The sequence below is a fragment of the Stenella coeruleoalba genome (assembly GCF_951394435.1).
Source record: "Stenella coeruleoalba genome assembly, chromosome: 1".
In the NCBI taxonomy this organism is placed as follows: Eukaryota; Metazoa; Chordata; class Mammalia; order Artiodactyla; family Delphinidae; genus Stenella; species Stenella coeruleoalba.
In genome coordinates this window covers 55198225-55211705 of record NC_137169.1, presented here as the reverse complement: position 1 = coordinate 55211705, position 13481 = coordinate 55198225, and the positions used below count along the sequence as shown (strand labels likewise).

The following is a 13481-nucleotide window of genomic DNA, read 5'->3' as shown; positions in this document are numbered from 1 at the left end:
TGGATAAGAATTCGCCTGCCAAGGCAGGGGACACATGTTCGAGCCCTGGTCCAGGAAGATCCCACGTGCCGCGGAGCAACTAAGCACGTGCACCACAACTGCTGAGCCTGCACTCTAGAGCCCACGAGCCACGACTACTGAGCCTGCGTGCCTAGAGCCCATGCTCCACAGCAAGAGAAGCCACCGCAGCGAGAAGCCCGCACACTGCAACGAAGAGTAGCCCCCGCTTGCCGCAACTAGAGGAAGCCCGCGCGCAGCAACAAAGACCCAACGCAGGCAAAAATAAATAAACAAATAAATAAATCTGTTTATTTATTAAAAAAAAAAATTTCTTGACTCCATGTGGCCCTCCAGCTTCCCTTTCAGCAGACCTTTGGAGTTCACGTCCTTATTGTCTCCATCTCCTTTCCTGCATTCTTAAGAGCTTGAACCAATAAGTATTAGCCTTTCATTCTATTCTACTGTCCCACCAAACAACCCTCGTCAAGTTCACCAATAACCTCTATATCGCTAAATTCAATGGTCAGTTTTCTTAGCCCTGGTCTTAGTGGGCCAACTTAGCACAGCTGGTCTCTCCCTCCTTCTTGAAACACTTTCCTCATTTGGCCTCAGGGAGATGGCTCTCCTGTTTCTCCCACCAGACTGACTGCCATTTCAGATTTTGCGACTGCTTCCTTCTCGTGTCAGTGACCTCTAAGTGGTCAAGTGTCCCAAGACTCAGTCCCTGGACCTCTACTCTTTTTTACTCATAGCCACTCGCTACATTATGATCTTATTGAGTCTCATGATTTACGTACTCCCTATACACGATGAATCTCATTTATAAATCTCCAGTCTGGTCCATTCTCTGGACTCTAGACTTGGATATCCCACTGTCTAGGAGACATTTTCACTTAGGTAACTCACTTAACTTTTCTAAAACTGAAAAGTTGATTCCATGCATCCCACACAAACCTGCTCTTCCTCTACTTCCCCATCACAATCAATGGCAACTCTGTCCTTCTCGTTGATAAGGTCGGAGATCTTGGAAGTCCTTCCCGACTCTTCTCTTATTCTCACACACCCTATGCTGGGCACAGCTGAGGGAAAGAGGGCAAGTACTGAATCTGACAGTCAAAAGACTCAAGTTCCAGCTCTGTGCCCTGTTCCAGCTTTGGAATCTCCCATAATTCATTTTCTCCGCCCATTCCAGGTCCTTCTCTACTCTCTTCAGTTTTTTGTTTTTTTTTTTTTTTTGCGGTACACGGGCCTCTCACTGCTGCGGCCTCTCCCGTTGCGGAGCGCAGGCTCCGGACACGCAGGCCCAGCGGCCATGGCTCACAGGCCCAGCCGCTCCGCGGCATGTGGGATCTTCCCGGACCAGGGCACGAACCCGTGTCCCCTGCATCGGCAGGCGGACTCTCAACCACTGCGCCACCAGGGAAGCCCCTCTTCAGTTATTTTTTATGAAAAATATTTTCACTGAGCTTCCTTTCTAGCAGTAAATAAACCCCACCTGCTCCAGAAGGCCTCAAGATTCTCTGACCAATTTTTTAAAAAATGACTGAATTCATTATATATTGGTCTAGGCGATAAGTGCCTGGCAGATTTAGGTCAGGTCATTTAGATAGCAGCTATAGTTTTATTACCCTTAAGCAATATAAAGCTTACAGTTCTTTCTTTCCAGACCTAATAGATTACCTGGTTTGTGTATACAACGCCCAAAGGCTACAATTCTTCCCCTGAACCAATACTAGTTGGGCCTCTCAAAGTAAATATTCCGGCCCTCTGGCTTTTCTCTTGGCTTTTACATGTCTCCAGGAGGCCTGGAATCTGGGAAATACAGTTCTTCATGTTGAAGGGTTAACTCCTTTATCTCTCTAGTAATGAGGGAAGTCTTAGGACCCTCCTGAGCCTCAGATTATTCCTTGGTAAAATTCTAGGATTGAGGCTGGTGATTTCTAAAGGCACTTCAGCTTTTAAAATGTGAAGCCTTTAGGTTCTGAGGCCCATCACTCAACAAGTGTACATAACAAGACAAACAGAGTGAGAAATGTAGACTGGAACTCCAGAGAAAGACAGCAGAGACACAGTGTCACTTGGAAGCTATACATAACCATGTGTACAGGTGCCTTAGTAGTTATTACTACTGCAGATGACTGGGTTCTAACGAGACCATGAAGAAAGTTCAACCTCAACATACAGTCAGTTGTCCATATCCACAGACGCGAAACTCGCAGATACGAAGCGCCAACTGTAATCATTATACCTCACCATTTTATATAAGGGACTTGAGCATCTGTAGATTCTGGTATCCTTGGGGGCTCCTTAGAGCCAAGTGCCTGCAGATACTGAGGGACGACTGTATAGCATCATGGCACTGTTCAGTAGTAGAAAAGCTCCTTCATCATTCTTCAACCCCACCTCCCAAATTAAAAATTATAGATAGGGAATACAAATGAATTCAACACTTCCTAAGTGCAGAGACAAATGGGTCTCTCAAGTAACCTTTAAAATAACAAATGTAAAACTGCTAACAAATGAGGTAATGGATTAAAGAATCTAGCAAATCACATGGCATACTCCATATATGTAGATGTGTAGTAAAGGCTCAATACACGTCCACTCGATTTTCTTCTTCCTTTCCTTTTTTTTTTTTTTTTTTTTGTGGTACGTGGGCCTCTCACTGTTGTGGCCTCTCCCGTTGTGGAGCACAGGCTCCGGACACGCAGGCTCAGCGGCCATGGCTCACGGGCCCAGCCGCTCCGCGGCATGTGGGATCTTCCCAGACCGGGTCACGAACCCGTGTCCCCTGAATTGGCAGGCAGACTCAAAACCACTGTGCCACCAGGGAAGCCCCCTTTCCTTCTTTTGAGTGTCAACTTGCTAGAAAGAAATACGTGATTTTAAGTACACATTTTTTCTTCAAAACTTAAAGAAAGTCGCTAAAGCAATAAATTTATTCAAATTGAATGTGGTAGAATATAGTTCACCTTTATAAAACCAAGAGATTACTGACCTGAATTTAAGTCTCGTCCTGGATTGAAGGCCCGGCTATTAACAGTAGTAGACAGTCGATCACAACTAATTGTTCTAGATACATTGGTATTAAAGTTCCCATCAAATCTGAAACAATAGAAGAGAATTAGCAGTATTTATTTGGTGGTTATTCAATCCAGAAAACTAACCAACAAAATTAATACTTCATACTGTGTACAAAATAGGTCAGCTCATAAACAGTAAAACTGCAATTTAAGTATTTTTAAAAAATCACTTCAGAGCAGTGTGGGTAAAACCAACATCTGCATCTAGAAGGTTTTAGAAATCAAGAGCAATTCTAAGGAGATTAAAAAAAAAAATCCTTCAAGCCAACTTTTCCCCCAATGAACCTGATTCAGGTACTATTGATAAAATCATATAGAAAATAGATTTGACAAAATTCAGACTAGAATGACAAAAATTCAGACCTGAGCTCTGATGTGATATGTGAAACAATTCTTTAAATTATCCTGTCTGAAAACCAAAGACCAAGAACAAAAAAAGACAGTAGTGAAGGAGAAAGAATGGCTGTGGAGTAGGAAAGATCTACATTTGAATCCTTGTTCTGTCACTATTAAATGTGTGGACTTGCACAAATTGTGCAGTCTGTCTGAGCCCCAGGTTTCCTATCTGAAGAAAAAAAAAAAGAAATAATAAAACATTTTCCAAAGCTGTCAAAAAGATTGTAAATAATGTATCACAGTTCCTCTCATGATAAATGACACAGAGCTTGCACCTTCCAGGTTGTAATATAGATGAGGCAAGGTCTTTCTTGATTTCCAGTGGGAGTGCAATGCTGTTACTAGAGCTAGAACAATGCTAGTGCTCTGGTTAGTAGCTGATCAATAAACACTAGTGTAATCAGTGACTCATTTGCCAGGGCAAACAACAGTCTACAAGAAAGTAATAGGAAAATGTACCGACTCATTTATATATAGTCACTAAGACTATTTTTAAGTGAATTTAATCCAGGAGTAACGAAAGAGAAAAATCTTGAACTTCTAAATAAGCTATTTGGGATTGCAGATACTGAGAAGATTCATTAAGTTTCTAAGTTACCTGCAAATAAACGCAATCTGAAGTTAGATTTTTAAAAACTTGTGTTAAAATGTGTACCTTAGATGATAAATGTCATTAATGAAATTCCATTAACGCAGGTAGACAAGCTCTATAACCCTGGAGAAACACTCCTAAAAATCAAGGTCCACGTGATTATTCACATGAATATTGATTTTCTGGATCTTATATAAGAACTACTAAAATGAACTGATCGCATAAGCAAAGGGGCTAGGTATTCAAAGAGTGTGCTGGGTTCCAAAGCAGAAGTTCAACAGTTTTGTTTCGATACATATCATCTCAAAGGAGGTGGCGTTTTAAGGGATTTGAAGAGACTCTTTAGTCCAGCCTCTCACGCAGTACACAATTATATCAACATTGTCAACTGTGCTTCCAAGGACACAGTTGCTTCACCAGTGGGGTCACTCTTCCTTGGACCTGCTCCAGTTTGTCTAGACGAGAAGATTGCTGCCTCAAAAGCCACAGATGGAGAGAAAAGAGGAGATTAATACATCAGCAGCTGCCGGTGTGCATAAGCAACATAATCTCACTGTCCCTCTCTTGTTTTAGCATTTAACATCTGTGAAGCAAGAGTAGCATTAGACAGGGAACTCACTTGCCCTCCATGTGCTAGACAGCCACATTAAACCTATTCCATCACATACTTTTTAATAAAAGACAGATAATATTTAGGCTTTGTGGCCTACAAGGTCTCTGTCACAGCTACTAAACTCTGCCATTGTGGTGTGAAAGCAACCAAAGAGAATTTACAGAAGAATAAGTGTGGCTGTGTTCCAGTAAAACTCAATTTTCAAAAACAGGTGGTGTGCCAGACTGGTTTCACCACTCCTGATCTAGACCAGGGCAGTCCTAGAGAATTCTCTGAGATGATGAAAAGGTGTTATTTTTGCACTGTCCAATATGGCAGCCACATGTGGCTACCAGCATTTGAAATGTGGCTAATGTAAGAGAGATTAAATTTTCAATTTTGTTTAATCTTAATTTAAATGTAAACAGTCACCGAATAGTGGCCACCATATTGGACAGTGCAAGTCTAGAAAGTTCTCCTGATTATCTGCCTAATTATCCTTCAAGTCTTTGTTCACTTATCACTTCCCCAGAAAGGTCTATTCTGATTGTGGGTGACTTCCTAGTCTATGTCAAGTGTCTCCATCTTCTCTCAAAGCAAGAGTCATAGTTTTTAATTTACGGCTCCATTTGCATATGTTTTTAAAAATAAATTTATTTATTTATTTTTGGCTGCATTGGGTCTTCGTTGCTGCACGCAGGCTTTCTCTAGTTGCAGTGAGCAGGGGTTGCTCTTTGCAGTGCACCGGCTTCCCATTGCGTTGGCTTCTCTTTGTTGCAGAGCACGGGCTCTAGGCGTGTGGGCTTCAGTAGTTGTGGCTCGCGGGCTCCAGAGCGCAGGCTCAATAGTTGTGGCACACGGGCTTAGTTGCTCTGTGGCATGTGGGATCTTCCTGGACCAGGGCTTGAACCCATGTCCCCTGCACTGGCAGGCAGATTCTTAACCACTGCGCCACCAGGGAAGTCTCTGTGTATGTTTTTAATGGGTGGATTTTGATAGATCAGGCTATATGAACAGACAAGAGCCCCTTGAGAGCAGACCCCACGTCTTGTTGGTTTTATTCACCACTGTGCATACCTAACACTTAGCATTGTTCTTGTCAAAAGCAGGCACTCATATTAACTGATCTTCTATGAACATCCATCGTGACAGTGCTTAGCCCTATTCTGGGCTTCCTCAGAAGCCTCCAGAGGTCCAACAAGTGAGGATCATGACTCAGATAAATGGTTCCTAATTACTGAAAGTCTAGCCATATCAGAATCATGTGGAAGCATGTTGGAATGCAGATTCCTGGGATCCACCCTAGAAGAGTCTGATTTAGTGAGTCTGGGGTGGGGCCCTGGAATCGGACTTTGACAGCCTCTCCAGGGGTGAGAAGCCCTCCAATCCTGTCATGCAGATTCTTTAGAAATAAGGCAGTAGAACGGCTTTCCACGTGAGCACAGGTACTTCTCTGTATGCCTCAAAGAGACCAAGGACAGAGGACCTTTCAATTTGAATCAAGAGAGCAGAGTAATTCTTAGGTATGCCTGCAACTCACATCTGGACTTTGCAGTACAAATTACAAACTTTTTTTAGACCTACCTATCTCACGGTTGAGGAAAGTGACACCAAGGAACACATAGCAAATCAGGGACCTAAGAGAGACTTGACCTTATCACCCAGCTCTCTGTCCAAGGATGAGCCACACACCACACTGCTTCATTTAAGTGACAAATAAGGAAGAACTTGTTAAAGGGGACAGGCAACTCAAGAGTTACTGACAACTTCTCCCAGAAGAAGTGTAAGCTTGAAGACAGCCCCGTTCTCCCTGGGTGGAGACTCCACGGCCAGGACCTGGGCCATCAGCCCTACCCCTGGAGAAGGCTGAAGTCCAGCACCGAGCACGTACAGACTTCCCAGGCCGTTGTGAAATGAGAGTTCGCTCCTGGGACCAGAGAGACCAGGGAACTATTTTATAGGTTGTTTTTCTTTTTGTACTGTATTGTTATAAAAACATTTTTATAACAATAAAACTGAAAGTAACACATTAACAAGAGTAGGTGCTCAGTAAACATTTGTCAGTCATAAAAGGTTTCACAATATAGTGCTGGTCATCAATAATCTGCCCAACCTTCTCTTCCCACTGTCTCGCAACCTATAGCACTAACCAGACCAGTCCCTCAATACATGTTTTTTCTGTTGGGTCCGAACTGTGATGCTCTCTGGTGTTCACTGCGCCCATTCTACAAAGCCCCCAGCTCTTCTCATCTTCCTTCCAGGAAGTCCTCTTGTCAGCCCCAGCCTGTGAGGAGTCCTCTCTCCTCTAAACTGACTAGTGCCACTCTGCATCTTAATTCATGCTTGTGTGCCTTTTCCCTAATTTTTAAATATTGTTTTGTAATCAGGCTTAGCATAATGTCAATGCAGTTGATGTCTGACAGATACAGACTGGTTGGTTTTAGATTCTGCTTATATCAGCAAAATACTAATCAATAAAAATTCTAACATAAGATTTATTACAAATAATGAGAAAATTATCTTACTTATTTTGCCTTCCCCATATACTAAATAAAGGTGAAGTGAGGGGAGATGCCAAGATATTTTGTTATGGAAGCCTTATTGTCTAAACCCTACCATGTAGCACTTGAACTCCCAATTCTCTCTAAAACCTTGAGAAGTTCTTAGTTCTGCCAGTGGATTGTAAGTTCCTTGAAGATTTATATTTCTCTCTCAGGTTTAGTGCATTCCTGGGAATGTACAGTTCTCCATAAGTTTTCTTATTGGTGGCTGACTACTGTGGAAGGGCAGAGAGCTAAGTCACTGGAAAGCTTTGTATATTTTATTAAATCATATTCATGAGCATCTATGATGAACAAGGAACTGCCACCCTGGCAAAGCATGGTCAGGAGCATGGCCTCAGAGGTACACAGACCTGGATTGGAGTCTGGGTTTAAATTGCTTATTGCTGTCTACCTCTTGCATAGAACTTACATTTTCTAAGCCTCCATTTTTCTCATCTACAATATGGTGATAAAAATAGTACCTATTTCATAATCAGAAAACAGCTTGTAAGAGCCTAGTACATAGTAAACATTTAATAAATAATAATAACTAGTAATGGATGTATTAGTAATGATAACAGTTAACAGCTACTGTGGTGTGTGTGTATATATATATATATATATATATATATATATATATAATATCAAGAATATTCCAAGTGTTATACATGGATCAACTCATCTAATCTTCACAAGCCCAAGGGAAATATTATTATTATCTCCATTTGAAGACCAAGAAACTGAGGCACAGAACAGTTAAATTAAGAAGCTCTAATTTATAAGCAGCTCATGCAGCTCAATAACAAACAACCCAATCCAAAAATGGGCAGACCTAAATAGACATTTCTCCAAAGAAGATATACAGATTGCCAACAAACACATGAAAGAAGGCTCAACATCATTAATCATTAGAGAAATGCAAATCAAAACTACAATGAGATATCATCTCACACCAGTCAGAATGGCCATCATCAAAAAATCTAGAAACAATAAATGCTGGAGAGGGTGTGGAGAAAAGGGAACACTCTTGCACTGCTGGCGGGAATGTGAATTGGTACAGCCACTATGGAGAACAGTATGGAGGTTCCTTAAAAAACTACAAATAGAACTACCATATGACCCAGCAATCCCACTACTGGGCATACACCCTGAGAAAACCATAATTCAAAAAGAGTCATGTACCAAAATGTTCATTGCAGCTCTATTTACAATAGCCCGGAGGTGGAAACAACCTAAGTGTCCATCATCGGATGAATGGATAAAGAAGACGTGGCACATATATACAATGGAATATTACTCAGCCATAAAAAGAAATGAAATTGAGCTATTTGTAATGAGGTGGATAGACCTAGAGTATGTCATACAGAGTGAAGTAAGTCAGAAAGAGAAAGACAAATACTGTACGCTAACACATATATATGGAATTTAAGAAAAAAAATGTCATGAAGAACCTAGGGGTAAGACAGGAATAAAGATACAGACCTACTGGAGAACAGACTTGAGCATATGGGGAGGGGGAAGGGTAAGCTGTGACAAAGCGAGAGAGAGGCATGGACATATATACAATACCAAACATAAAATAGCTAGTGGGAAGCAGCCGCATAGCACAGGGAGATAGCTCGGTGCTTTGTGACCACCTAGAGGGGTGGGATAGGGAGGTTGGGAGGGAGGGAGATGCAAGAGGGAAGAGATATGGGAACATATGTATATGTATAACTGATTCACTTTGTTATAAAGCAGAAACTAACACACCACTGTAAAGCAATTATACTCCAATAAAGATGTAAAAAAAAAAAAAAAGAAGCTCAAGATTCATAGCTGGAAGTAACAGATCCAAGATTTGAACATATATTCAAGCTCTCATTCATAATGAATACATTACACTGTATCTCAATAAATCAATCAATAAATCATCATTAACATTATCTAACAGCTGAAGTAGAATTCAATTCTCTCAAAGGAAAGGATTAATCTGAAAGCTTGTGGGGCTTAGGGGAAATCTTTGCTTTTTACTTAATAGGAAATGACAGTAGCTAAGCATAAGGGTTCACCATGGATAGCTACAGAGAAAGATCTCTAGGGACAAAGATGAGGATGCAAAGGAAGACAAAGAAGATATTAAAGGCAGGTGTTCTCCATTAATTGTAGATACCTTCGATTTTTAAAATGTTTACCACTGGCATAGCTTTGGAATTGGCCATTTTGGGGTTACACTTTTTATTATTTCACTCCAGAAAAGCCTCAAGCTCCCTTCCCATTCACCGCTAAAATCTGAGAGGTTTCAGGGCAGCAGTGGTAGCTAGAAGTTCCACGTGAACAGAAGAGCGAGCATGTCCATTCTCTGCATGGAGAAGAGATACAGCAGACCTGGGGCCAGCTCATAGCAATTTTTTCCTTTTCCTGGTACCAACTTTCTCCTCTGAGAGCAAGACCCTGGCATTCTGGTAATCTGACAACCTTAAACAAATGGCTTATGTACAAGAAAGATAAGATAGAACTAAGAAAAGACCAAGAAAGAGGAAATTTCACCAAATTCTGAAAAATTCTCACATGGGACAACGAATTCCAGGTGCTGAATAACATAACGGACAACAGACACAACTTAAGCTTTACTGTAAATGTGAGCGAGGCGTAAAACTGAAACACAGCTCAGGGACGCCTCAGCTGATGTGGTGCAAACACACAGCCTTCCAGATATCAGACCTGATCCAAAAGTAACAGAAAATACCTGAAGCTCTTATTTTTCTGAAGGAATCCACAGAACAACCCTGATGTTTGAGAATTAAATAACCACTTTGTAGGAGAACCTCAGCCAGAGGGGCAATTTGACCTATTGTCTAGCTGGCTCACAGACCTTTGGATTCTGAAAGTTTACTAGCAACGGATGAAACAGATTGTTACCTTGTTTCAAGAACTGGATTTAATCCTTGCTTCCTGGGTAATCCCCACATAGTGAATACTGGTGGTTTTAAATTAACTTATTCCTATTAAATCCCCACATTCTGATATTGAAAGGATTCAGGGACATGACAATCATTCTCCTTCCTCCTGCTTCTTGCTCCATGCAGTTCTTTAAGGCAACAGTCTAAAGAACTCCATGGAGTTCTTTAAGGCAACAGTCTCAATGTCTTGAGTTCTCCCGCATGTGGGGAGCACCCACTCCAAAACCGAGTTAACATGAAATGCGAGAAATAAACCTCACTCTGCTACTACGGCTGCAGACACTGCTGACGTGCAGGCAGGGAAGGAAGCAGGTGTCAACAGGGGGCTTAAGAGATATAGGAGCACGGTGTGTCCAGAGCTGGTGAGTCAGCTGGGAGAAGTAATTACGTGAGCAAAACCCCCGTGATTATCTCTCCACCTTCTACTCACTCACACTCAGTAATGCTTGTTTCTCTTCTGGACTCCAAACACAGCAGTAAAACTCGCTTAGCCATCCTCCAGGCACCAGACGAACAGTGGCTTTGCCGAAGACAGGAGCACATTTTTATGCCCATATGCCTTTCAGAAAAATGATTTCTAAAAAGAAACGTGCTATTTACCCTGATTTGGAGATTGAGAAATGTGAAGTTCATTCTTATAATCCGTTATAAAAAGATGTCAGTTACTCTTAAGGGTTACCTAAGAGATTTTTCACTGAGAAATATATTAGCTGCCAGTCATATTTATAAAACTTCAGGTTTATGGAAAGGTCAAGAACTGGTAAAATTATAGATCTTCCTATAAAATAAGCAGGCAATTCAACTTATCTTTATATCTGTCCTTTAAAAAAGTAATAAGAGAACAACCCTATATAAATCTCCTGTAGACTCTCACTCTAAAAAGGGGAGATAGTGGATTACGACTGCTTTCTGTATTCATTTTCATAAGGTAAAACCGGTGCCTGAAAATTAGTTTCAAGAGAAATAACTCCATCTTTCCTACCCGTTCAAGTTAAAAAAAGAAAAAACTTCCTTCTGGATTTACTTTCATGAACAACTGATCGAAACTTCATCCCGAGGGAGAAAACAGAACTGTGACTCCCACTTTGATCTCTTCCCCATGGAGAAATTCACTCCCTGCCTGGCTTGCAAGATGTTCACTTGATTGACGTTTGCTCTGATGTGCAAACTGCTTTGAACTTCAGACATTTAATTCCCATCAGGCTGCAGTCATTTTTATTCTCCTTCAACAGGGTTTACAAGCAGGAGATCAGCAAATGTAGAAGGTAAAATAAATTTGCAGAAGCTTTGAATCTCACATCAAAACAGTGTTCAAGTGAGTTCCAATTGGATTTCATTCAGCCTCGATTCACAGTGTAAATCAACTTTTCAGTGGAGTCCCAGTTTAAAAAGAAAAAGATATAAAGGAGAGAGACACATACACCAGTTGGGGTTTACTTCCTGAAATCTCTTTCTTGGTCTTTGTTTAAATTTCCTTTGGAAGGTGATTTGCCAGGCAAATCACTTAAAACCCTGGGTTTTCCTCAACATTTGCAGTGAAGCTGCTCAATTTATCACATAGCACACAAAAACCACACCCACAGTGTGGGCTCCAAGGGCGCTGGTGAAATGCGGTATTGTTCATGGGCACATTTTAAAGGTAATAAGTTAAAAAGCAAATCCCTGTGGATATCTCAGAAGAGCAAGGCTTACAGTGATAGTCCATAAATAAAGCCAATATGATGACAGCTAATGGAGTAGGGGATATTTTTTACTTGTCTGTTGTTTTTAATCACTGCTCGAGATAGGTGCAAAAGGTTTAAAAAAAAAACAAACCAAAACACCACACATACACACCACTTCTTGTGGAAGCAAAATCTGTTATCGGATCAGAAGCTGGTGTGGAACAAATGCTGTGAGACTTCGGGTGGAGCTCCCAGCACAAGGCAGTCCCTTGCTGCTGGTGTTACTGAACGACCAAGTTCCATTCTAAGAGCAGCACACATTTTTCTGGGAAGCAAAGAAGGCAAGACCCCTCGACCAGTAGCTCCAGGAGCCTTTAAAAGGAGATCTGGACACCAAAAAACATCCTAGTAATGGCCCAACAGTGCCTGGTTTACTCAGATATGACAGGGGGACATTTCACTTCACCTCCATTCAACCAGGTTCCTGCTCATTCTTTCTGGGAAGTGTCTGCTCTCCAAATATTTGAGCAATACCAGTTGAAAAGAATTAAACAAGAGCCCCCTTATCTTCTACTTAACCACCCATGAGAATAACGTTAAGCAAAGAAAGAGCTAAGATAAAAATCAAACATCTACACTGGCAAATATTTAAACTCTGTTTGAATGGTGGGGGAAGAGGTAAGAATGGGATCACTTCAAAAAGGAACTCTCGCATTTTTAAAGAAAATGATACTCGACACCCAGCCCCAACTGAGTTTACTTATTCAAACACCTATATTAATGGGCAAGCTGAAAAGCTGTCAAATAATGTGTAATCACGTTCCAAGAAATGGTTTTTCCTTCCATCTCTGCAGAGATTGGAGAGATAAGTCACATTCTTTCTGTTCTTATCAGTACTAAGGATTAAATCTTCAGGGTTCAGCAACCCAGCCAGAGTGGAAACAAGGCTGGTTTCAAATGCCCTTGGAAGGTAAAGCTTTAGAGCAATCAAGTGTCTCCCTCTCTGTGACAGTCTAAGTGTCACACACACCAGCCATATTTCTTTTTTACCATTCCCACTACCCCCCTCCCCACCCCCCTGCCCACAGCAGATCACTGGGAGGAGGCCCTGCTGTAATCTGGTTTTGGCTTCTAGAGTCCATTTAACCTGCCTTCTCACACAAGCTTGGAAAATTGCACAGGTGTGACATCTGGGGGAATTGGAAGTGGATCCACAACCACGTTAAACATTTACCCTTTAACTTCCTCGTCACCAGGTTGGGACAGCGATGCATGAAGAAGAAAGAAAGAAAGGTATCTGAAAAAAATAAGAGAAAACAGGCAGGTGGACAGAGGCCGGGTGGGATCCAGGCTCCCTTTGTGCCATTCTGTAGCCCCCTGTCCATCTTACCACTTGACCTCTAACAAGGACTTCACACACTTTACAGTTATTTATTTATATACTTTCTCCCTTGCTAGGAAGCTGTAAAGAGAGAGATCCTTTCCCATGTTTATCCCTAGAGCCTAGCCCAGAGTCTGCCTGTGAAGAGTAAAATTTTAGCAAATGCTGAATGACAAAATGCAGAAAACCGAAGAGGCTGAGGCTTGCCAGGACTGAAGACCAGAGCTTGTAAATTCGTGGGTTTTCTTCCTGCACATACGCTGGGTACTTAGTAAATAGCAGACAACT

The 13481-nt window shown here is 41.6% G+C and overlaps 1 protein-coding gene across 6 annotated transcripts in view; it reads right to left on the bottom strand.

The window, feature by feature from the left end:
- CACHD1 (cache domain containing 1) overlaps positions 1-13481 on the bottom strand; it is a 234753-nt gene that overhangs the window by 93383 nt on the left and 127889 nt on the right. For all 6 annotated transcript variants that reach the window (XM_079939148.1, XM_079939149.1, XM_079939150.1 and 3 more), the window contains one exon: positions 2999-3105. In XM_079939148.1, the coding sequence (XP_079795274.1) occupies positions 2999-3105 (107 nt within the window). The remainder of the gene's footprint in view (positions 1-2998; positions 3106-13481) is intronic.